At 46.4% G+C, this 24,400-nt stretch overlaps 1 protein-coding gene across 1 annotated transcript in view; it reads right to left on the bottom strand.

Moving 5' to 3' along the window:
• The window catches only part of LOC121008743 (uromodulin-like), a 58,170-nt gene that overhangs the window by 22,757 nt on the left and 11,013 nt on the right, over positions 1 to 24,400 (bottom strand). Inside the window, exons 5-7 of the mRNA XM_040441439.1 lie at positions 18,436 to 18,486; positions 18,249 to 18,365; positions 14,510 to 14,687 (exon numbers count right to left, since the gene is read on the bottom strand). Of these exons, the coding sequence (XP_040297373.1) occupies positions 14,510 to 14,687; positions 18,249 to 18,365; positions 18,436 to 18,486 (346 nt within the window). The remainder of the gene's footprint in view (positions 1 to 14,509; positions 14,688 to 18,248; positions 18,366 to 18,435; positions 18,487 to 24,400) is intronic.

Consider the following 24,400-nt stretch of genomic DNA (forward strand, 5'->3'; position numbering starts at 1 on the left):
TGATTAAATGTTAAAATGCTGAAGAAATGAGAGTGCCGTGGTATATCTTCAATACTTAATTCCCTACCTAGTGGTGTCATCACTTTAGCATGGACAAAACTGCTGACAGACTTCCTTTAAATGAGTTTTCTGGGATTGATACTGATGACCATGACCTATACTCAGGATAGGTCATCAATATGAGATTGGTGGGGGTCTGACTCCAGGTACTCTTGCCGATCAGTTGTTTAAGGAGGCTCATTGTAGCATTACAAAGCACAGTGTCGTCCATTTGATAACAGCTGTGCTTGGTATCACAGTTCAGCCCCATTCACTTGAATGAGGCTCAACTCCGCCTAGGCCAGTGATAGTGAACCTTTTTAAGACCAAGTGCCCAAACTGCAACCCAAAATCCACTTATTTATCGTAAAGTGCCAACACGGCAATTTACCCTGAATACAACAGTCCAATATAGTATATCTTCCATGTACTTTATCATTTAGCTATAATAGCTTGCCTGCATTCAGTGCGCTGCCTGTTCCGTTCATAGTGTGCCCTGCACTGATGAATGGCAGGAAAAGTCTAAGGCATATTGGTACACCATAGACTTTTTCCAGGGTGTGGGTGCCCACAGAGAGGGCTCTGAGTGCCACCTCTGGCACCCGTGCCATAGGTTCGCCAACACTGGCCTAGGCCATGCGAACGATGAATGTGACATCACATGGCCTAGGCAGAGGCCTAAGCACAGCGTCTTCTTCATACAGCTGATCGGCAGGGGTGGCAGGACTGGGACTCCAGACGATCTCATACTTATGATCTATCCTGAGAATAGGCCATCAGTATGTACATCCCGGAGAACCCCTTAAAGCCATATAATTAAAGGGACACAATAAATGTATAGATAGATCCAATTTTTTTAATTTCCCACAAGTCACAAAAGATGCTGAAAGTGGTCCCCGTTCATATCTATGGATCTTTGGGCGTGTCGGATTATGTCGGCTGATACTGCTTAAACCTCTTCAACAGTGACGCTACAGAAGAAAAAATGTCCTGCTTTTTCCAACAAAATGGGGCAACATGCCACACCTCGCGGGACTCACTGGCACAAATTCATGAACTGTTTACGGAGGAGCAAACTGTGAGCGAGGGGTTTATGGCCGCCATGTTCCCCAGACTAGTCCACATGTGATTATCTGTGGGGAAATTTAAAACAGAAAGTGCACGCCAACAATCCACATCCCCTGGATGAACTCAAGGAGAACATCACAAACACTGTCCACATCATCTGATGTGCCCAAAGATGCAGAGACCTGAACAGGAACCACTCTCAGCATATCTTGTGAATTGTGGGTAATTAAAAAAATAAAACAAACCACTTGCATACTATCGCTGGAGACGGGCTACTTTTCTTTTACTTTTTTGTGGGACACCCTGTATTATGCAGTATATATATATATATCAGTATCAATAGATAAAATAGATGGTATAGATACAAACACAGCTACAAAGATGTATAGATCTATCTAATAGATCAATATGAAAGATTCCTAAATAATAAAAGGTTAGATACTATTTAGCGACTTCATGCTTCAATATCTTTATATGTCCCAAATAAGGTTAAAGACCGATATAATATTACCAATGATATGATAGAACAGTTCTATCACTATTAACACTATCAATAGATACATAGGCATAATATAGATACAAAAATAGCACCAAAGATAATATATCTGGGTTGTACAGAAAATTAAAAGCACAAAAGATAAATGTTTAACTTACTCCAATCAACAGTTACAAAAAAAAAAACAAAAAACAGAACAGTCATTAAAAAGTATAATGAACTACTGGTTCCCCCCCCCCCTCCTCCTGTGTGAACAGCTCTGACCACTACTGGTAATTTCCAGGTTCTCATTTAAAAGCACTCTATCAGCAATTCTGACCTTGCAAACCTGCTGACAGCACTAAGGCTAATTTCACATAAACAAGTTTTCTGGATGCGATACATGTAGAGAACGCATATTAGCCGGACGGAATCCTGACCCATTTATTTCAACGGGTCTGTGTACATAAGCGCCATTATTCACACATAATGTTCTATAGTGTGCATTCATCACTCAGCTCTGGCTCCATAGAAAGGAATGGGGCTCACATGAAAAACGCAAGACATTCGGATACAATGCGTTTTTCACTGATGTTTGTTAGGAGATGTTGAGTGTTATTCTTCAGTTTTCCTTCATGCACATAGTTTTCTACTAGGTTCTAAACCCTAAGTGGACTGAAAGCTGTGAGGTGCTCTCGGCTTGGTACATTAAGCTGCTTCACAGCCCCACTCCTCTGCAGTGATGGCCAGTTCGCAGTGTTCGCCCGCGAACACATGCGGGCTGCCATCTTGACTCACAAGTCTGACGATGCACAGGTAAGCCCTTTCCTGTGCCTGTGTGTGGGAGCCAGTCTGAAACAGATGCGGTCACCGGGAGCAGGCAGTTCTGAACTGCCTGCTCCCCGTGACCGCATTTGCTTCAGACCGGCTCCCGACACAGGCACAGGTAAGGGCTTACCTGTGCATCGCCAGACTTGTGAGTCAAGATGGCAGCCCGAATGTGTTCACGGGCGAACACTGCGAACTGGCCATCACTGCTGCTCTGTGCTGAATGACAGCTGCAATTGTGTCCTGGTTGGATGCTAGAGCTGTCAGAGCAGAGGGGAGAGGGCGTGAAGCAGCTCAATGCAGAGACCATTTCACAGTGCAGCTCCACCTCTTGTGCCTTTATAGAAGCAGAATTATAACTTCATATTCACACTACTCCTGAAAATAAAAGGTTAAAAAAGATTTGATCTGCTCTCTCCAGGCTTTATCTAGTGCTGTCAGCAAATACGCATGGTCAAAACTGGTGACAGACTCCCTTTAGAGTTGAGCGAACACCTGGATGTTCGGGTTCGAGAAGTTTGGCCGAACTTCCCGGAAATGTTCGGGTTCGGGATCCGAATTCGACCCGAACTTCGCCCCGAACCCGAACCCCATTGAAGTCAATGGGGACCCGAACTTTTCGGCACTAAAAAGGCTGTAAAATAGCCCAGGAAAGGGCTAGAGGGCTGCAAAAGGCAGCAAAATGTAGGTAAATCCCCTGCAAACAAATGTGGATAGGGAAATGAATTAAAATAAAAATAAAATAAATTAAAATTAACTAATATCAATTGGAGAGAGGTCTCATGGCAGAGAATCAGGCTTCATGTCATAGCAGAGAATCAGGCTTCACGTCACCCACCACTGGAACAGGCCATTGTCAGATATTTTTAGGCCCCGGCACCCAGACAGAGGAGAGAGGTCCCATAGCAGAGAATCAGGCTTCATGTCAGCAAAGAATCAGGCTTCATGTCATAGCAGAGAATCAGGCTTCACGTCATATCAGAGAATCAGGCTTCAAGTCATAGCAGAGAATCAGGCTTCATGTCATAACAGAGAGAATCAGGCTTCATGTCACCCAACATTGGAACAGGCCACTGTCAGATATTTTTAGGCCCCGGCACCCAGACAGAGGAGAGAGGTCCCATAGCAGAGATTCAGGCTTCATGTCATAGCAGAGAATCAGGCTTCATGTCACCCAACATTGGAACAGGCCACTGTCAGATATTTTTAGGCCCCGGCACCCAGACAGAGGAGAGGTTCATTCAACTTTAGGTTGCCCCGCAATATAATGGTAAAATGAAAATAAAAAAAGTATTGAATGAGGAAGTGCCCTGGAGTACAATAATATATGGTTAAGGGGAGGTAGTTATAAATGTCTAATCTGCACAAGGGATGGACAGGTCCTGTGGGATCCATGCTTGGTTCATTTTTATGAACGTCAGCTTGTCCACATTGGCTGTAGACAGGCGGCTGCGTTTGTCTGTAATGACGCCCCCTGCCGTGCTGAATACACGTTCAGACAAAACGCTGGCCGCCGGGCAGGCCAGCACCTCCAAGGCATAAAAGGCTAGCTCTGGCCACGTGGACAATTTGGAGACCCAGAAGTTGAATGGGGCCGAACCATCAGTCAGTACGTGGAGGGGTGTGCACCCGTACTGTTCCACCATGTTAGTGAAATGTTGCCTCCTGCTAACACGTTCCGTATCAGGTGGTGGTGCAATTAGCTGTGGCGTGGTAACAAAACGTTTCCACATCTCTGCCATGCTAACCCTGCCCTCAGAGGAGCTGGCCGTGACACAGCTGCGTTGGCGACCTCTTGCTCCTCCTCTGCCTTCGCCTTGGACTTCCACTTGTTCCCCTGTGACATTTGGGAATGCTCTCAGTAGCGCGTCTACCAACGTGCGCTTGTACTCGCGCATCTTACTATCACGCTCCAGTGCAGGAAGTAAGGTGGGCACATTGTCTTTGTACCGGGGATCCAGCAGGGTGGCAACCCAGTAGTCCGCACACGTTAAAATGTGGGCAACTCTGCTGTCGTTGCGCAGGCACTGCAGCATGTAGTCGCTCATGTGTGCCAGGCTGCCCAGAGGTAAGGACAAGCTGTCCTCTGTGGGAGGCGTATCGTCATCGTCCTGCGTTTCCCCCCAGCCACGCACCAGTGATGGGCCCGAGCTGCGTTGGGTGCTACCCCGCTGTGAACATGCTTCATCCTCATCCTCCTCCACCTCCTCCTCATCCTCGTCCTCCTCGTCCTCCAGTAGTGGGCCCTGGCTGGCCACATTTGTACCTGGCCTCTGCTGTTGCAAAAAAACTCCCTCTGAGTCACTTCTAAGAGACTGGCCTGAAAGTGCTAAAAATGACCCCTCTTCCTCCTCCTCCTCCTCGGGCCACCTCCTCTTCCATCATCGCCCTAAGTGTTTTCTCAAGGAGACATAGAAGTGGTATTGTAACGCCGATAACGGCGTCATCGCCACTGGCCATGTTGGTGGAGTACTCAAAACAGCGGAACAGGGCACACAGGTCTCGCATGGAGGCCCAGTCATTGGTGGTGAAGTGGGGCTGATCCGCAGTGCGACTGACCCGTACGTGCTGCAGCTGAAACTCCACTATGGCCTGCTGCTGCTCGCACAGTCTGTCCAGAATGTGCAAGGTGGAGTTCCACCTGGTGGGCACGTCGCATATGAGGCCGTGAGAGGGAAGGCCGAAGTTACGCTGTAGCGCAGACAGGCGAGCAGCGGCAGGATGTGAACGCCGGAAGCGTGCACAGACGGCCCGCACTTTATGCAGCAGCTCTGACATGTCGGGGTAGTTGCGAATGAACTTCTGCACCACCAAATTCAGCACATGCGCCAGGCAAGGGATGTGTGTCCAACCGGCTAGTCCCAGAGCTGCAACGAGATTTCGTCCATTATCGCACACCACCAGGCCGGGCTTGAGGCTCACCGGCAGCAACCACTCGTCGGTCTGTTGTTCTATACCCCGCCACAACTCCTGTGCAGTGTGGGGCCTGTCCCCCAAACATATGAGTTTCAGAACGGCCTGCTGACGTTTACCCCGGGCTGTGCTGAAGTTGGTGGTGAAGGTGTGTGGCTGACTGGATGAGCAGGTGGAAGAAGAGGAGGAGGAAGCCGAGTAGGAGGAGGAGGCAACAGGAGGCAAAAAATGTTGCCCTGCGATCCTTGGCGGCGGAAGGACGTGCGCCAAACAGCTCTTTGCCTGGGGCCCAGCCGCCACTACATTTACCCAGTGTGCAGTTAGGGAGATATAGCGTCCCTGACCGTGCTTACTGGTCCACGTATCTGTGGTTAGGTGGACCTTGCTACAGATGGCGTTGCGCAGTGCACACTTGATTTTATCGGATACTTGGTTGTGCAGGGAAGGCACGGCTCTCTTGGAGAAGTAGTGGCGGCTGGGAACAACATACTGTGGGACAGCAAGCGACATGAGCTGTTTGAAGCTGTCTGTGTCCACCAGCCTGAATGACAGCATTTCATAGGCCAGTAGTTTAGAAATGCTGGCATTCAGGGCCAGGGATCGAGGGTGGCTAGGTGGGAATTTACGCTTTCTCTCAAATGTTTGTGAGATGGAGAGCTGAACGCTGCCGTGTGACATGGTTGAGATGCTTGGTGACGGAAGTGGTGGTGTTGGTGGTACATCCTCTGTTTGCTGGGGGGCAGGTGCCAACGTTCCACCAGAGGCGGAGGAAGAGGCCGAGGCGGCAGCAGCAGAAGAGGTAGCAGGGGGAGCCTGAGTGAGTTCCTTGTTTTTAAGGTGTTTACTCTACTGCAGTTCATGCTTTGCATACAGGTGCCTGTTCATGCAGATTGTGCTAAGGTTCAGAACGTTAATGCCTCGCTTCAGGCTCTGATGGCACAGCGTGCAAACCACTCGGGTCTTGTCGACAGCACATTGTTTGAAGAACTGCCACGCCAGGGAACTCCTTGAAGCTGCCTTTGGGGTGCTCGGTCCCAGATGGCGGTGGCCAGTAACAGACGGACTCTCTTGGTGGCGGGTGTTCTGCTTTTGCCCACTGCTCCCTCTTTTGCTACGCTGTTGGCTCGGTCTCACCACTGCCTCTTCCTCCGAATTCTGAAAGTCAGTGGCACGACCTTCATTCCATGTGCGGTCTAGGACCTCATCGTCCCCTGCATCGTCTTCCACCCAGTCTTCCTCCCTGACCTCCTGTTCAGTCTGCACACTGCAGAAAGACGAAGCAGTTGGCACCTGTGTTTCGTCATCATCAGAGACGTGCTGAGGTGGTATTCCCATGTCCTCATCATCAGGAAACATAAGTGGTTGTGCGTCAGTGCATTCTATGTCTTCCACCACTGGGGAAGGGCTAGGTGGATGCCCTTGGAAAACCCTGGCAGCAGAGTCTTCAAACAGCATAAGAGACTGCTGCATAACTTGAGGCTCAGACAGTTTCCCTGATATGCATGGGGGTGATGTGACAGACTGATGGGCTTGGTTTTCATGCGCCATCTGTGCGCTTTCTGCAGAAGACTGGGTGGGAGATAATGTGAACGTGCTGGATCCACTGTCGGCCACCCAATTGACTAATGTCTGTACCTGCTCAGGCATTACCATCCTTAGAACGACATTGGGCCCCACCAAATATTGCTGTAAATTCTGGTGGCTACTGGGACCTGAGGTAGTTGGTTCACTAGGATGTGTGGCTGTGGCAGAACGGCCACGTCCTCTCCCAGCACCAGAGGGTCCACTAACACCACCACGACCATGTCCGCGTCCGCGTCCGCGTCCCTTACTAGATGTTTTCCTCATTGTTACCGTTCACCACAATAAGAAAAAAATTATTTGGCCCAATGTATTGAATTCAAATTCAGGCCTTTTTTTACAGGCACCTAACACTATCTGGCTATCTATTTATGTACCGTATTACACTAATACAGGCACAGCAGTAACGACAGATTTAGCCTATTATTTAGGCGCTGGATGACAGGTATACGTTTACGGACAGAATTAGACTTGAAAATGCACGGTAGCGTGTGAAGTTATTGAGGATGACCCTATCAGCACCTTCAATCTAATATACCCTTTTATGGATAGATTTAAACTTGGCATGATACAGCAGAAAACAATTATTTAGGTAATTGCTAAGTTTGGAATTGTATTCAACCCAGAACAAAAACTGTGCTTCGGCAGACAGCAGACAGTATTACAATTGGCTAGCCACAGCTGAAACACCAGATTTAGGGTACTGCTATTTTGGCAATTGTATTTTACCCCTCAATAAAATAGCAAGCACAGCCAAGCCCCTGATGTAGGATATAGCAAAAAAAAAACCACACTATTGATGGTTAAAAATGGACTTGGTGGCAGCTTGTGCTGGCGCACCACAAGACACAAAATGGCCGCCGATCACCCCAGAAAAAAAAGACTGAAAAACGCTCTGGGCAGCCTTAAAACAGTGAGCAATTGAATAGCTAAGGTTGTGTGATACACAGCTGTATATCGATCACTTCAGTAAATAAATCACTGCCTAATCTCGCCCTAACAGCAGCAGCTGCATCCTATCCCTACACTGATCAGAGCAGAGTGACGTGCGGCGCTACGTGACTCCAGCTTAAATAGAGGCTGGGTCACATGCTGCACTGGCCAATCACAGCCATGCCAATAGTAGGCATGGCTGTGATGGCCTCTTAGGCCAAGTAGTATGACGCTTGTTGATTGGCTGCTTTGCAGCCTTTCAAAAAGCGCCAAGAAAGCACCGAACCTGAACCCGGACTTTTACGAAAATGTTCAGTTCGGGTTCGCTCATCCCTAACTCCCTTTAAAATCATTACTATTTAGATCACATTCCCCATTTCTAAAATGTTATACTCTCAATGTATATTTTACACTTTAAACAAAAATAAAAAATATAGATTTGTGTTGAAGTGGTTTTCCATGAAGGTATCAAGATGGCCTCCAGCAACCCATTCTAGAATAGAATGGGTTGACTCGTGTTCTACAGCTGCTTGGAGGAGATAGTGGGAGCCTCGCTATACTGCTCTGCAGCATCATACTAAGTCACTTTATAGTGAAAAGATGTGCTATGAGGCTGCTCAGCCTCATGGCATATCTCATATACAATCACTCCAGTACTATCTATTGTAGAATAGCGCTCCTAGTTCCAATAGTAATGAAGATTTCCTCTGTCATGGCTGAGCAGCCTGATAGGAAGAGAAAGGAGGGATGTGATCCTTCTCTTCTTACCTGTCATACTGCTCACCCATGAAATAGGATCGCCTCATTACTACTTATTGTACAGCAGCATTTCTGCTCTACAGTAAGTAGCCCTGGAGCGTTCTTACATCAGATATGATGTCAGGCTGAGTAGCCTCACAGCGCATCTCATCAGCGTGAAGTGACTGCATTTGAGTGCTACTGCACAGTATAGTCCTAGAAGGGTTTGCTGTGGCCATCTTGATACATTCCCTCTTTTACATCTTTAGGTAAAAGGACTAATAAATGTAATTGTTAGGAATGTAATTATTAGAAAGTAGCAATATTGTCTCTTTGGGGAGATAAGTGTTGTAAATGTTAGGCCCATTATTTCCAGATTATAATGAGACAATTAGTGTTTTCATCTTCAGAGGAACCTTAAATATTTACCCTCATATCCTTCAATACGTATGGAAAAGGGACCCGATCCATAGTATTTAAATGACCAAACTCCAGACCTGGGAATGTCCAAGTGATATACAGATGCCCAAGATTCAAAGAAGAAGGCTGATCGATTTTGTGGATGACCTAAAAAAGAAAGTTTAACTCTTTAATCTGGATACAACCAACTCCATATACAGTATAGCCTTTATTTAGTTTTAACTTGTTTAATTGAACAATAAACAAGTAAGGTACAGCATTAGCACGTATATCAAGGTAATGCATAGGGTGTATATGTTACATACATAGAAATAAAATAAAAACAAAAATGCGCACCGGTGTTTCAAACACTATTGTAGATAAAGCATGGCAAAACGCATGTCTGGAATGGAGAAATGTTAAAGTCGACGTGCAACACGCTCCCCATAGTTTCCAGAGTTTCTGGGGACATCACCTATTTTTGTATACTTTATTCTCAAAGGGGATAACTTGGTTTACTAGGGATTTTTATTGGCTTACAGTGGGTGAACGGTCTCCCATCCATCTTAATACGACAGCTTTCCTTGCTAGGAATAGAGCTTCTCGCAAGAATATCCTGGTGTGATGGGGCTATGCCTTCTCCTCTAGGAGACCCAGAAAGCAAACTTCAGGCTTGTCTGGAACTGGTCTGGAAATCACCGCAGAAAACATACTGTATCATTAACCTCCTGCCAGAAGGATTTCCATTACATACATTCCCAAATCATATGCCAAAAGTCAGCATTGTTCTTCATACATCTATGACACAGAGTGTGGGCTATTCTGCCCATCTTATACAACCTTGTAGGGGGCAAATAGCATCTGTGTAGAATGAACAGTTGTATTAATCTGTTATTGGCTGAAGGCGAAACATTTAGCAGAGACTATAAAGCTTCCTGCCATTCCTCTGTAGTTAAAGAAGGAATATATTGCTTCCATTTGGTTTCAACCAGCAGTGGAGTTAAGGCCATGCGGGAACTTAATAAACTAGTATACAGGACAGATATGATGCCCCTTGGTCCTTGTTTTGAGAATATTCCTGTTAAAGGGTATATTCAGATGGTGTCACGATCAGTGTGGGGGGAAAACTCCACACTGAACACAGGAGGGAAGGGGAACAGTAACTGGGCCTGGAAACTAGGGAAGAATCAGGTAACCTCTTAACCAACCCTAATCCGGGCCCTAACTATCTATCAATATGAATAGACCCTGAAGGTAGGAATATTCATATGCAGGATACCTAGGCCTTTATATCCCTATAATGCCCTGGAAAAAGGTTAGGACCAGAGACAACCCATTTCTCCCCAGATGGACGAATAGAAGTCTCTGTCTCAGGCCCAGATACAAACAACAGGAAATATAGCAAACACAGACAAATGCGACACTTAACTTCTGTAGAGATGTTCGAGCAGGAACACCAGAGAAAAACTCACACTAGGTTAGCCAAACCCAAATGAAGCTATCTACCACATAGTCAGAAGGGTGGGGTCCGACTATAAAGGGTAGAAGTGATGACCACTGAGCAACAGCTGAGAAAAGGGAAGTGGTCATTAACTCTATCAACACTGAATCAAGAGAAATCAAGGAGGCTGTTAGATTCCTGCACGCTCAGCCAATCTCCTTGATTTCCTGACATCAGTCACCTGAGGGACCGTGACAGATGGCTCTTCTATCACTGTATGTGGAGAGCATGGTGCACCTGCAAATATCCATAGAAGTGAGTGCGTAGCACTTCAAATTATTCCTGTAATTGCGTGAATGAAAGCATAATCCAATTTTCATCTAGATCTTTAACTGTAAGTGTCCCATACCCCACCCATATATCCACACCCTCTAGTCCCTGTAAGTGGCGAAACATTGGATTATTTCATAATGGAATAACAACCACCAAATCACTATATTGGCAAAGTTTTGTTGAACTCCACAACTGATGAGCCAATCTGTGTATGGGAAGGGCCTGTCTATGGAATAGATAAATACTATTCAGGACTGACCATAGAGTAGATAGTTGCAAATATTGCTGTAGGTAATATTCAGCGATTGGTAATGCAGTCGCTATGTCACCCAGGGCATAAGAAATCTCAATTGACCTGCCAGAAAATAGAAATCGGTTAGGCTACTTGAAGGGTCTCACAAGCGGCCCTGAACGCATCCGTCCAGCCCTAATGCATTCTGAGTGGACGCGGATCCACTGAGAATGCATCAGTCTGGCAGCATTCAGCCTCCGCTCAGCAAGCGGACACCTGAACGCAGCTTGCAGCGTTCGGATGTCCGCCTGGCCGTGCGGAGGCAAGCGGATCCGTCCAGACTTACAATGTAAGTCAATGGGGACGGATCCGTTTGAAGATGACACCATATGGCTCAATCTTCAAACGGATCTGTCCCCCATTGACTTTCAATGTAAGTCTGGACGGATCCGTTCAGGCTACTTTCACACTTAGAATTTTTTCTAAGTTATAATGCAGACGGATCCGTTCTGAACGGATGCAAACGTCTGCATTATAGGAGCGGATCCATCTGAGCAGACATCAGACGGACCCGCTCTGAACGGTAGTGTGAAAGTAGCCTTAATTCAACTCCTCACTGTTTTTTGGGTCTTTGTAAGGTGTGTAGGGGAAGTTTACATCTAGCTGCCCCCCATAGAAAAATGGTCATCAATAAGTGTAACTGGTTAAATAAACTGCGTGGGATGGGAGCGCAGGCATGCTCCAGCAGATAAAGACCTTTAGGGAGCAAAATCATTTTGATTAGGTTGAGTCTGCCCACTATTGACAGGGGAAGTGTTTTCCATGATCTAAGGGTCTCTAGTGATAATTCTAGTGAGGTGAGGGTCTCTAGTGATAATTATGCCAAGGTTCTTAAAGCAATCTACTACAGGGAGATAGTAATAAAATGATGACCAGGTAGTTATCCACAGCAGCATGAGGGCTGATTTGGTCCAGTTTATGCGGAGGCCCGAGAAATGCCCGAACCAATCAATTTGATTTAGTAGAGAGGTTTCTACATTGTCCATTAATAATATTAAGTTATCAGCATACAATCCTACCCTATCCTCCTGTTCTCCCATAGATGTTCCTTTAAGCAAGGTGTCTTGACGGATCATAAGGATGAGGGCTTCTATGGCTACTGCAAACAGCAGGAGCTATAGAAGGCATCCTTATTGGGTACCTCTGCCAAGTTTGAACAATGTTGAGTTAACTAATTAACCATAAGACATTAACTAATATACTAGCTTTGGGATACAGTATTTATATAGAATGGAAATACATGCGACCAAATCCAAAATATTTCAGTGCCTCTAATAGGTAGGGTCATTCAAATGCCTTGTCTGTATTTAATGAGGCTAGCGCCCAGTGTTTATTGTCTCCCACTCCCATTTGTGTAATGGCCTGTGCCTGTCTGATATTGCTAAATGTTGAGCATCCTGGGATAAAGCCTGATTGATTCTCATGTATAATAGTAGTTATTACTTTATTTACCCTATACGCTAGTATCTTCGTGAGTACCTTATAGTCTATGTTCAACAAGGAGATGAGTCTGTAAGACCCACACTCTAGGGGATCCTTGTCAGGCTTTAAAAGTACTACAATCAAAGCATCATATAATGACTCTGGAAGGGGGCCCTTCTTCTGTGCAGCCATGTACATTTTGTGTAGCTGTGATCCTAAGATTTCAATATATTTAGAATAGACCTCCAGTGGGATGCCATCAGGGCCCAGTGACTTTCCTGTAGCTAGTCCTTTAATAGCTTTCATTACTTCCTCAAGGGTAATATCTCCATCCAGGAACTACCTATATTCCTCACTCAGCTTGGGGTAAGTAATATCCTACAGATTCTGTTCAGAATGGGTATACTTTACGGTTGAGCTATACAACTCTCGGTAGAATTCCTGAAATCTATTCTCTATGCCCTGAAATCTTCCACCAGGGAACCCTCTTTAGTATTTATATGTATAGTAACACTGCTGGGGCTGCCATATTGCTGTGTACCACATGTGTCAGCATTTTACCAGACTGGTTACCTGGTTCAAACCATTGTTGCTTGAAGGGTTTCTGTCACTAGAATTTTCAGTATTAAACTGGCTGATATTAGCGATGTGCTAATGTCAGCTGCACCTTAGGCCTCTTTCACACTTGCGTTGTCCGGATCCGTCGTGTACTCCATTTGCCGGAGGTGCCGGATCCGTAACACCGCAAGTGAACTGAAAGCATTTGAAGACGGATCCATCTTCAAAATGCGTTCAGTGTTACTATGGCAGCCAGGACGCTATTAAAGTCCTGGTTGCCGTAGTAGTAGTGGGGAGCGGGGGAGCAGTATACTTACCGTCCGTGCGGCTCCCGGGGCGCTCCAGAATGACGTCAGAGCGCCCCATGCGCATGGATGACGTGTGGATCACGTCATCCATGCGCGTGGGGCGCCCTGGCATCACTCTGAAGCGCCCCGGGAGCCGCGCGGACGGTAAGTATACTGCTCCCCCACTACACTTTACCATGGCAAACAGGACTTTAGCGTCCTTGCAGCCATGGTAACCATTCAGAAAAGCTAAACGTCGGATCCGGTAATGCACCGAAACGACGTTTAGCTTAAGGCCGTATCCGGATCAATGACTTTCAATGTTCCGGATCCGGCCTTGCGGCAAGTGTTCAGGATTTTTGGCCGGAGCAAAAAGCGCAGCATGCTGCGGTATTTTCTCCGGCAAAAAAACGTTCCGGTCCGGAACTGAAGACATCCTGATGCATCCTGACAGATTTCTCTCCATTCAGAATGCATGGGGCTAATCCTGATCAGGATTCTTCCGGCATAGAGCCCCGACGACGGAACTCTATGCCGGAACAAAACAACGCAAGTGTGAAAGAGCCCTAACTCTGCTATTCTAATGATATCCCTGCCCCCGTTTCTGTAGAATTCTTACTTTTATAATATGTAAATGACCCTCTAGGAGCAGGGGGGTGTGCTCCTGCTCCTAGAGGCTCTGTATCCCACCTAAAGTCACGCCTTCCAAAGTGTTGATTGACAGGGCAGGCATCGTTTGCATCCTTCTGCCTGCCTGTGCACTGGGGAAATCTCGCGCCGTTTGGTATTCTGCGCAGGTGCGGTGAGGAAAGGACGCTCGCAGGCTGCCAGTCTATAGGGGGAAATTTATCAAAACTGGTGTAAAGGAGAACTGGCTTAATTGCCCATAGCAACCAATTAGATTCCATCTTTCATTTTTCAGAGCTCCTTTAGAAAATGAAAGGTGGAATCTGATTGGTTGCTATATACAACTAAGCCAGTTCTCCTTTACAGCAGTTTTGATAAATCGCCCCAAATATATAAGTACACTCAGATTCTTCTGTGCCTCTCCCCGGGACAAGCACATAACAATATGTAGATACTGAATTATATGTCCATGTCGTGGTCACTATCATATTTTTTGATACAACCTGGGAAATACGACGACAACATGCAATTTTTACACTGCAGCATGATGAGTACTATGCAATACGAGTACTTACCAGATGGATCATAAAGATTGAATGAGAAGGTTGAACCTGATATTGATATGATCAGTGAATTAAGACCTGCTGGCACTGAGAAGGTAGCATTGTAAGTTGTGTTGTTGTTATCCACAGAAAACAGGCGCGTGGTACTGTTCACTGGAATTTTCAGAAAGAAATTGACCAGGTCTGCAGCCTGGTGAGAAACAAAAACAGATAGGAAGAGGTTTAACTTGAAGCTCCTGGTCCCCAATGTAAAACCAGCAGATCCCCCATCTACCATGTTACATTTATAATAAAGATGTCGCCTTGAGGTGACAAAATGTGACTACAAGACGTTTTCCTACTTTGTTAATATATCACCAGAGAGTGAGAAACACCTGCTGAGTAGTGTAGATCACGAATAATCAAATTGCGAATATTTAGAATATAGTGATATATATTTGTAATTTTGAATATTCAAGATTTTTTTATAATCAGTACACATGATCCCTCCATGCTTCTAGCTTGTGGGCCAATGAGAAGGCTGCAATACCTTTGACTTTAGGAGTAGTGTTGATTGCGAATTTTCGTAATGCAAATTTTTATCGCAAATTTTTCAATTGCCGATTTCCGCAATCAAGAAAATAATGACTGGAGATAACGAATTCGTGAATATATGGCGAATGTTGCCCCTGCCGCTCATCACTACTGCTGAGTACCTGCTATATTAGCAGCCACTGCATGATTATTTAACTATACTGTATAGCAGAAATATTCATTTGTATAGTATGGGAACATTATATGTACTGTATGATGACATTATCTATGTATACAGTATGACAGCATTTAGTAGTGTAACTAGAACTGACTGGGGCCCAAAGCAAATTTTTGAATGGGCCCCCCTCCTAAAGTAACTTCTTAGAAACCTGCATCTGAAGGCTTAAAAGTCTATGATTAATGTTATCACCAATCATGGACTCTGCCACCAGGTGTCTACTGTGTAAAACTATGACTAAAGCTATGACACCCACTCATCTCCGGGGTGGGTGCCATCTTAAAGGGAAGGGATTAAAGGGATATTCTGGGATCAGCATATTTATAACCTATCCTTAATAGAGGTCATGAATACCAGATAGGTGGTACACTTCTATGGGATGGATCTGTCTGTTCAAGTGAATAGGATGGATCTGCCCCATAGAAGTGAATGGGGGCGCCATACCTGAAATTACACTGTTCACCACTGCAATTGCTGTAACAAGCAGGTGAACAGAGCAGAGAAGGCAGCACTCGTATAAGCACTGATTTCTCTTCAGACAGCTGATCGGCGAGAGTGCCGGGTGTCTGACCCCCGCTGACCTGATATTGATGACCTATCCTGAGGATAGGTCATCAATATAAATAAAGCAGACAACAACTTTTGCAGAATTGTATCATTTAACATTATCTCTATGTAGAAGTAGAGCTCAAATCATTATAAAGATATAAAGGGGTTTCTAGGGACTTGGGCTGGGTTTACATGGCGACACTGGTCCTGGCCAGGATCGCTGGGTAGTGGTGATCTCATAGAAATGAATGGGATCGCCGTAGGCAGTCGCAAGGAATCCTGCCGCGTTTCTAAGAAGTCGCTGCTCCTCAGCAATACTGGGTGCCACAGGTGTCGCGTGACCAGTTTCTCTGTGTAGCCCTAGCCTTAACCCTTTAACAACATCCTGGTGCTCTGACAGCACCCACTCAATTGGAATGCAAGAGTGAAAAATAATACCAATTCATTCAGGTCTAAAATGGGCAGGTCATAAAGGGCTCATGATAGTCTCTCTTGAGGTTGGACTCCCACTAATCAAACAGTATAGCCCTATCCGTAGTCCCAGAAAAACACTTCAATCAGAAAAGGAAGTTGGTCGTAAAATGACAAGGTGCTAAGGGGTTGTGCCCTAATGTAAATGTATCCCATCCAACAGATATGACTGTTATATCACTTGTACCAAATACCACCATTTTGTACCAAATACCACATCCTGTGGAGGAGCCTTGTAATGTAGGGCGTAGAAAGTGTCATTCATAAGAACAAGGGACGTGGATATTGTCACATGATCTACTGTCAGGACACATCTCACTGCCCTAAAGCTTGATAGGATAGCAGACACATAAACCAGGAAGTAGGATTCAAGCATGGGGGATAAAGGAAAACTGCAAATAAGGTAAATTTGGAAAAAGAAAAAAAAAAAATGCCCAAGGAAGAACACTATTAAGACACCCTTTACAAAAGAATACAACTTGGCTAGTCGTATCACTAACACCCTGTGTCCCGCACTGGAACCTACAGCCACCACTGAAAGAGTGCTATTACTCATCATAGATCCTACTGAAAGAGACTTTATCAAAATCAAGAGGAAAGAGGGCCATAAGTTTAACTCCCATCCTTGCCTAAATCCATACATTGTTATCTGGGAAGAATTGCACTGTGTACAGTTCGAACTGTGTCTGTTGTAACTGGAGGCACTACAAATACTATTTTTCACTGGTTCCTGACTCCTGCACCATATGCTGACCATTATCCTCTATATGCCCAGCTTTACACCCCACCAAACACCTAACATTTCAGGCACTTCAACTACCATCAAGCAAGAGCCCCAGAATCAGGTTGTCCCAATGGAAGAAAGGTTGCCTCTGCCCACTCCATTCTTTGCACTGGCCCTAGGGAGCTATGGTCTGAGGGAAATCACTTTAATAGATTGTGAGTGCCAAAGCCACTACTGTGCCCATCCTCTGCTCCGGCTCCTCAGGGGCTCGCTGTGGAGTAATTGAAAGAACACTTTAGAGTGAAAAGTAGTTTATGGCAAGACCTCTTTAAAAGGTGGACAACCACTCATACACATGGACATCTGATTCCCAATATGGATCCATACTTTACTTTTGTGTATTTCTGATCTAAGAAAGTAGCACACAGACAGTGGCATAACTAGAACTGACTGGGCCACACAGCAAATTGTAAAACCGGTCCTCACTAGTGCCTAGTCAAGATAGCTCTTTTAGACCAGGCCAGGCAGCCGCTCTGTCTGTTTCCTACACGTATATGCTGCATGTCAAGTCACTGTATATACTGTTAATGTATATAATCTCACTGTATAAGGCTACATTTACACGACCGTATGTATTTTACGGTCCGCAAAATGTGGATCCGGAAAAATATGGATGACGTCCATGTGACATCCGTTTTTTTGCGGACCCATTGTAACAATGCCTATCCTTGTCTGTAAAACAGACAAGAATAGGATATGCTCTATATTTTTTGCGGGGCTACGGAACGGGCATACAGATGCGGATAGCACACAGTGTGCTGTCCACATTTTTTGCAGACCCATTGAAATTAATGGGTCCTCATCCAATCTGCAAAAAAAAACAAAAGGACACGGAAACAAAATAAGTTCATGTGAATGTAGGCTAAAACTGTTGAGGGCAACATGACAATAAAATCTTTCAATCCTCCTCCTGGGTGGGCCCCTTCTGAGTTTGGGCCGCCACTTCCCCTTCTTCCACTATATCTACCGGTATGCACACAGGCACACCACCACCTCAGAGGTTCTCATAGAAAAAAAAAGTGTTCCGTGCTCCATTACTTATTGACTTGTTGGTGACTATATACTATATGTAATAGTTGTGTATGACATGTTACCTACATATACTTCGTGTAGGTTCACCTACATTTTTATGTTATTAGATGCCCATAAACGAATCTTTTAGTTTAAACTTATCTTTTGCCTATTTAGGAACTTACTTTAGAGCTTAGATAGTTAATGGGAAACACAAGGCCATAACTGTGGTATGCAATATCTTTATAGATCTGGTAGTCAGGCTGATCTGTACCGGAACAAGAGCCAGCAAAAAAGAAGACCTACAAAGAGAAGAAAGTAGAAATGGCTTACATATAATCTGTATAACAGAAAATCAACTGTAATCATTACTTGTGCAACACGTTCAGTTAACACTAGTGTGGCAAGTGTAGGACTATCTTTCTAGAATATCAAATGGCAAAAAACAATACTAACATGGGATTAACATTAGAGATGAGCGAATCAATGCTGACAAAGTGGAACTTGATCCGAATTTCAGGAATTTCCTTACGCTTAGTGGTAACGAATCGCATTTTTTTTCCTAAAATGGCTGCTGCACGTGTTAGGACATGGAGCAAGGAACTCTGGGAACGCGGGATCACCCAGAATGACATGCATGCAGCCAATCAGCAGCCAGCCAGCCCTGTGATGTCACAGCCCTATAAATAGCCTCAGCCATCTTAGATTCTGCCATTTTCCAGTGTACTTAGTGCAGGGAGAGATGTCAGCAGGCGCTAGGGACAGTGATAGAAAAGACTTGAAAACATATATTTTGCTCAATAGAAGTTCAGGGAAAGAGCATTAGAAGTGTAGGGAAAGGATAGGGAGGAATTATTACACAGTATTGCAGCAGAACAGGGTTAAATAGGGGAGGTTACAGCCTGGGTAATAGTAACAATCCTATTACACCTTGCTGCACTGACTGGGTATCCAAATTGCTATTATACAGCTCTGTAATTCCAGCAAACCATTCTTGTTATTGGGGTGCAAGTGCGTTTTGATACAGCCATTAACAAGGTTTATTACAAGGAAATATTTATACGTCTTTTTTGCCCTTGTGCGGTGCAGTTACCGTTTTTTTCGCCCCATACGACGCACTCCTTCCCCCCCCAAAGTGGCGCTCATTAGTACCGGAAAGCGGTGAAGGCTCTGTACTCACCGCTTCCTGGTCCTCGGCTGTCAGCTGTGCAGTGGCTGCACACAGCTTGAGGGCGTTATGTGACCTCACGCTGTGCGTGCTGGTTCACAGCACAACCAACAGCAGGAGGAAGAAGATCGCGGGCCGTGAGGAGCGGCGGCGTCCAAGAGAGGTAAGTGGTTTATTTATTTTGTGATCTGAGGCTGGGGTCTGCTGAATTATGGCTGGGGGCTGCTCAATTATGTCTGGGAGCTGATTATATGACTGGGGGCTGATTATATGACTGGGGGTGATTACATATGGCTGGGGGCTGATTACATATGGCTGGGGGCTGCTGAATTATGGCTGGGGCTTATCACATATGACTGGGGGCTGATTACATATGGCTGGGGGCTTCTGAATTATGGCTGGGGCTGATCACATATGACTGGGGGCTGATTACATATGGCTGGGGGCTGCTGAATTATGGCTGGGGGCTGATCGAATATGGATGAGGGCCGATCACATATGGCTGGGGGCTAATATGAAGCATGGAGGACTGATATGAGGCATGGGGGTCTCATCTGAGTTCGGATTGGGGTCTTCTTTATATTGGGCTCTGATCTGAGGTCTGATCTGAGGTCTTATTAACATTGGGGATCTGATTGAGGCTGTGAGCTGAGGTCTGATTAACATTGGGGGTCTGATTGCTGATCTGATCTGAGGTCTAATGAAAAATGTTTTTTTCTTATTGTCCTCCTCTAAAACCTAGGTAGTCTTATGGGCCAGTGCGTCTTTTAGGGAGAAAAATATGGTATATGTTCTAAAGTATTTTTTTACTTGTATTAGTGGGAAAAAATGGATTATTAGTCGTTGTGTGGTGAAGTGCGACATTTACAGCCATTTTTGGTGTGTATTAGTGGCAAAAAATATATATTTGTCATTCAGCGGTGCAGTCATATATTCTAAAGCCTTTTGTGGCGTGTATAAGTGGAAAAAAGTAAGGGCCTATTTGCTGTACAGCGGTGCAGTTATATGTTCTGAAGCCCTTTTTGGCGTGTATTAGTTGCAAAAAAATATATATTTTCCGTTCAGCGGTGCAGTTATATGTTCTAAAGCCTATTGTGGCATGTATAAGTGCAAAAAAGTAAGGGCCTATTTGCCATTCAGCAGTGCAGTTTTATGTTCTAAAGCCCTTTTTGGCGTGTAATAGTGGCAGAAAAAGAAATATTTGTTGTTGTGTGGTGAAGTGAGAAAATTACAGGCCTTTTTGGCGTGTATTAGTGGCAAAAATATATATATTTGCCACTCAGCAGTGCAGTTCTATGTTTTAAAACCCTTTTTGGCGTGTATTAGTGGCACAAAAAAAAAAGTATTTGCCGTTGTGTGGTGAAGTGCAAAAATTACAGATTTTTTTGGGGTGTTTTAATTTCCTTTTATTATTTATTTGATCTAACAGTATGTCAGACAGAGAGGTGCCAGGCACTGCACAGTGGAGTGGCAGAGACCTAAATCTTTCTGGCGCAGGCACAGGTCGCAGCAGAGTAAGGGGGCGTGGCAGCAGGAGTCGCAGCGAGAGACCTGAACTCCCGTGGCATCTAGCGGTCGTGTCTTGACCAGCAACAGTTCTTAAATGGTGGACTCGGTCATCCACTTTGTCCCAAGTGACATCAGACACCCCCAGCCAAGAATCGGTGGGTTTATCAGACATAAGCCTTAGTTGGCATGGCCCGGGAGCTGGCCCTGTGCCCTCATCTGTCCTCAACCTGCCTCTGTCCATTTCTGTTCCCTCAGCCTGAGAAGTATTATATGCTGTGGGCTCGGCCCCACTATACAGCGAGAATGAGCTACTAGAGGACAGTCAGCAGCTACTGGCCAGCCAAGATGTGGATGAGACATCCACCACTTCCTCCGCTAGGCGGAAAAGTAGTGATAAGGAGAGTGGCATGGGAGCTAGTGTTGTGAGCGGCGAGGCTCCTGACCCGAAGACTGTTGAGAAGGACATCAGTGACATGCAGACAGTGCTCGATGATGATGATGTAGCTGATGGCACTTGGGAGCCAGGTGAATTAGGGGCTTCATCATCATCGGGAAAAGAGAGGGGTAGCTTACCCATGAGGCAGCGGCAGAGCCAGCAAGTCACTAGCATGGCCGGGAGTCAGCAGGGTGGCAGCAGTGGGAGGTCGGGAGCCAAACATGCCCGGGGTAGACCACCCGCTCTGCAGGAGCCTACCTGCCCAGAAAGTAGTAGTGCAGGGGTTCACGGAAGCAGCGGCGATAGCAGTCAGTCAGTGCGTAGTGTTGGGGGTAAAATCCCCTACTCGGCGGTGTGGCAGTTTTTTGTTAAGCCCTGCGTCAACATATGCAGCTTCACTATAAAATGGCCTGGGAGAACCATGGCTCCGATGTGGTGGTCCAGCCTGCTGCAGCAACCGCTGCATCACTCAGTGGCACAAACCTGATTTCAGGCAGTCAAGGCTCCACCACCTCAGCCGAAGGGAGCTGTCTGTCCTTCCCATCATCTACTGGTCCTGATGCTCCTGCTCCTCCTCCTCCTCGTCAGTCATTCCGTCAGCAATTGATCACCGAAGTGATTGCTAAGAGAAAACAGTATGCGTGCACTCATCTAACGGCTCAGAAGCTGATGTGTTCCTGTCCAAGTTGCTGGTGCTGCAGTCCCTCCCTTTCCAAGTGGTGGACTCTTTCAGCACCTTTCAGAGAACTGATGGCTTGTGCCGAGACGAGATGGAGAGTCCCAAGCTGTCATTTCTTTGCCAAAAAGGCAATATCAGCCCTGCATATGTAGATTAGAAGGTGGGCCAGTCCTTGAGCCTGTCGGTGTCTGCCAAAGTGCACGGCAGTGCCGATTTGTGAAGCTGTAACTACGGTCAGGGACAATACAAGTTCTTTACAGCCCACTGGGTGAATGTGGTTCCTGCACAGCCACACCAGCAACTTGGCCAGGTGACACCGCTTCTGTCTCCATGTTCTCACGCAATTGGTCCTGCGACAATGTCCGCCTCTGCCTCCTCTTCCTCCACCATGTCCTCAGCCTCCACTGCAGGGACAATTCACAGTGCTTCCTCCAGCATACCACATGTGCAGGGCACGGCGGTGTCACGCTGTTCTGAACCTCGTTTGCCTGGGTGAACGGAGTCACACAGGGGAGGAACTGCTCCATGTCCTTCATAAAAAAAATCAAATCCTGGCTTTTTGACAACTCAAAATCGGAACCATGGTGATCGACAAACCGGAAGAACATGGTGTCGGCGCTGCGTCAAGGAAGGCTGAGCCATGCGCCCTGCATGGCACACGTGTTCAATCTGGTTGTCAAGCTGTTCCTGAAGTCTTCCACCCAACTGCAAGACATCCTAAAAACGGCCAGGAAACTTTGAATGCACTTCAGCCACTAGCACACCGCAAAGCACACCCTCCTTGAGCTGCAGCAGCAGAACGACATCCCCCAACATAGGCTGATATGCGACGTTTCCACCTGTTGGAATTCCACCCTCCATATGTTGGGCTGACTGTACGAACAGAGAAAGGCCATTAACGATTTCTTTATGATCAAAGCGGACAGGGGTACTTCCCTGTGTAACTTCGATGTCAGCCAGTTCTCATGCGTGACACCTCCGTTTTCTCAGACCCTTTGAGGAGGCCACGTTATTTGTCAGTCACCAGGACTACAGGATAAACGTCATTCCACTGCTTCATGACCTGGAACAGATGCTGGTAAATATGGCTGGTCAGGGGACTGGAGACGTGGCGCCTAGATCTCATGGCCACATGAGCCCTGTGGGGGTTGAACTGGATGAGGAGGAGGAGCACATTGGAGCACAAGCAATGTGTAGCAAAATGGGTGGTTTTTATACACAGGTGACCAGAGAGGAGGAGCAGGAGCAGCCAGAGGAGCTACAGGGCAATGAGGAAGATGAGGCTCAAGACCCAGACACACCATGGCAGTATGAAGTTTAGATGGAGGCAGGGAGTCCCTCTGAGTTACTTGCACAAATGGCCGATCCTTGCTTACTTGCTTGGGTAGTGACAGCCGAATTGTCACCATTCGGCAGAGGGATGACTTCTGGCTCTCCACCTTGTTGGACCCTCGCTACCGGTCCAAAATGGGGGCCTTTTTTACACCCGCTGAGAGGGAGGACAAACTGAACTACTATAGAGACATCCTATGTAGTCAGTTGGCCGCTGCCTATCTGCGCCATCATCCATCCTCTCGCAGGTCTGACCGGGGGGGCCCTCTGCGCTAACGTTCCTCTGCCATGGCTGCAGGGTGGGGGGGGGGTAGGAGCAGTTCCAGCTCCATCAGCAGCAACTTGAGTCTAGAGTCGCTGATAAGCAGCTTTCTTCACCCGCCTAGTGAAGAAACTAATCGCCAGCAGCAGCTAGACCTGAAGCAGGACCTAAACCAGCAGGTGGTGGCATACTTGGACAGCACCCTGCCACCCCACATTGAAGATCCGCTGGACTACTGGGCAGCCAAACTGGATTTGTGGCCACAACTGGCAGAGTTTGCCCTGGAAAAGCTGTCCTGCCTGGCCAGTAGTGTGGTATCAGAGCGGGTGTTTAGCGCGGCGGGGGCCATAGTTACCCAAGAATAACTCGCCTGTCCGATCAAAATGTGGAGAGATTGACCTTTGTCAAGAAAAATCTGGCGTGGGTCAGACAGGATTTCCACCCACCAATGCCTGATGCATCAGACTAGATCATCCATGGTGCCACAACAACACTTTGACAAAAGAGACCAGTTTCTTCTGGCTACCTGCCTCAGCTATTATTCTGATGCTGCCACCAGCCTGATGCCACACATATGATGCCAAGAGCTCCTTCTTTCACCCACCATGTTCAGCTGGTACTGGTATTGCCACCCACCTCCCCACTCTGTCACTGGGTCACTCTTTGGTCTCCTGATGCTGCTGTCACCTCCACACTATGTCACCTTGCCACTTTGTGGTCTCCTGATGCTTCTGCCAACTCCACACTTGGTCATTTTGTGGTCTCCTGATGCTGCTGCTTCCACCTCCACACTATGTCACCTTGCCACTCTGTGGTCTCCTGATGCTGCGGCCACCTTTCCACTTTGTCACTGGGTCATTCTGTGTTCTCCTGATGCTGCTGCCACCTCCACACTATGTCACCTTGCCACTCTGTGTTCTCCTGATGCTGCTGCCACCTCCACACTATGTC

This window comes from Bufo bufo, chromosome 7 (genome assembly GCF_905171765.1).
Source record: "Bufo bufo chromosome 7, aBufBuf1.1, whole genome shotgun sequence".
Classification (NCBI taxonomy): domain Eukaryota; kingdom Metazoa; phylum Chordata; class Amphibia; order Anura; family Bufonidae; genus Bufo; species Bufo bufo.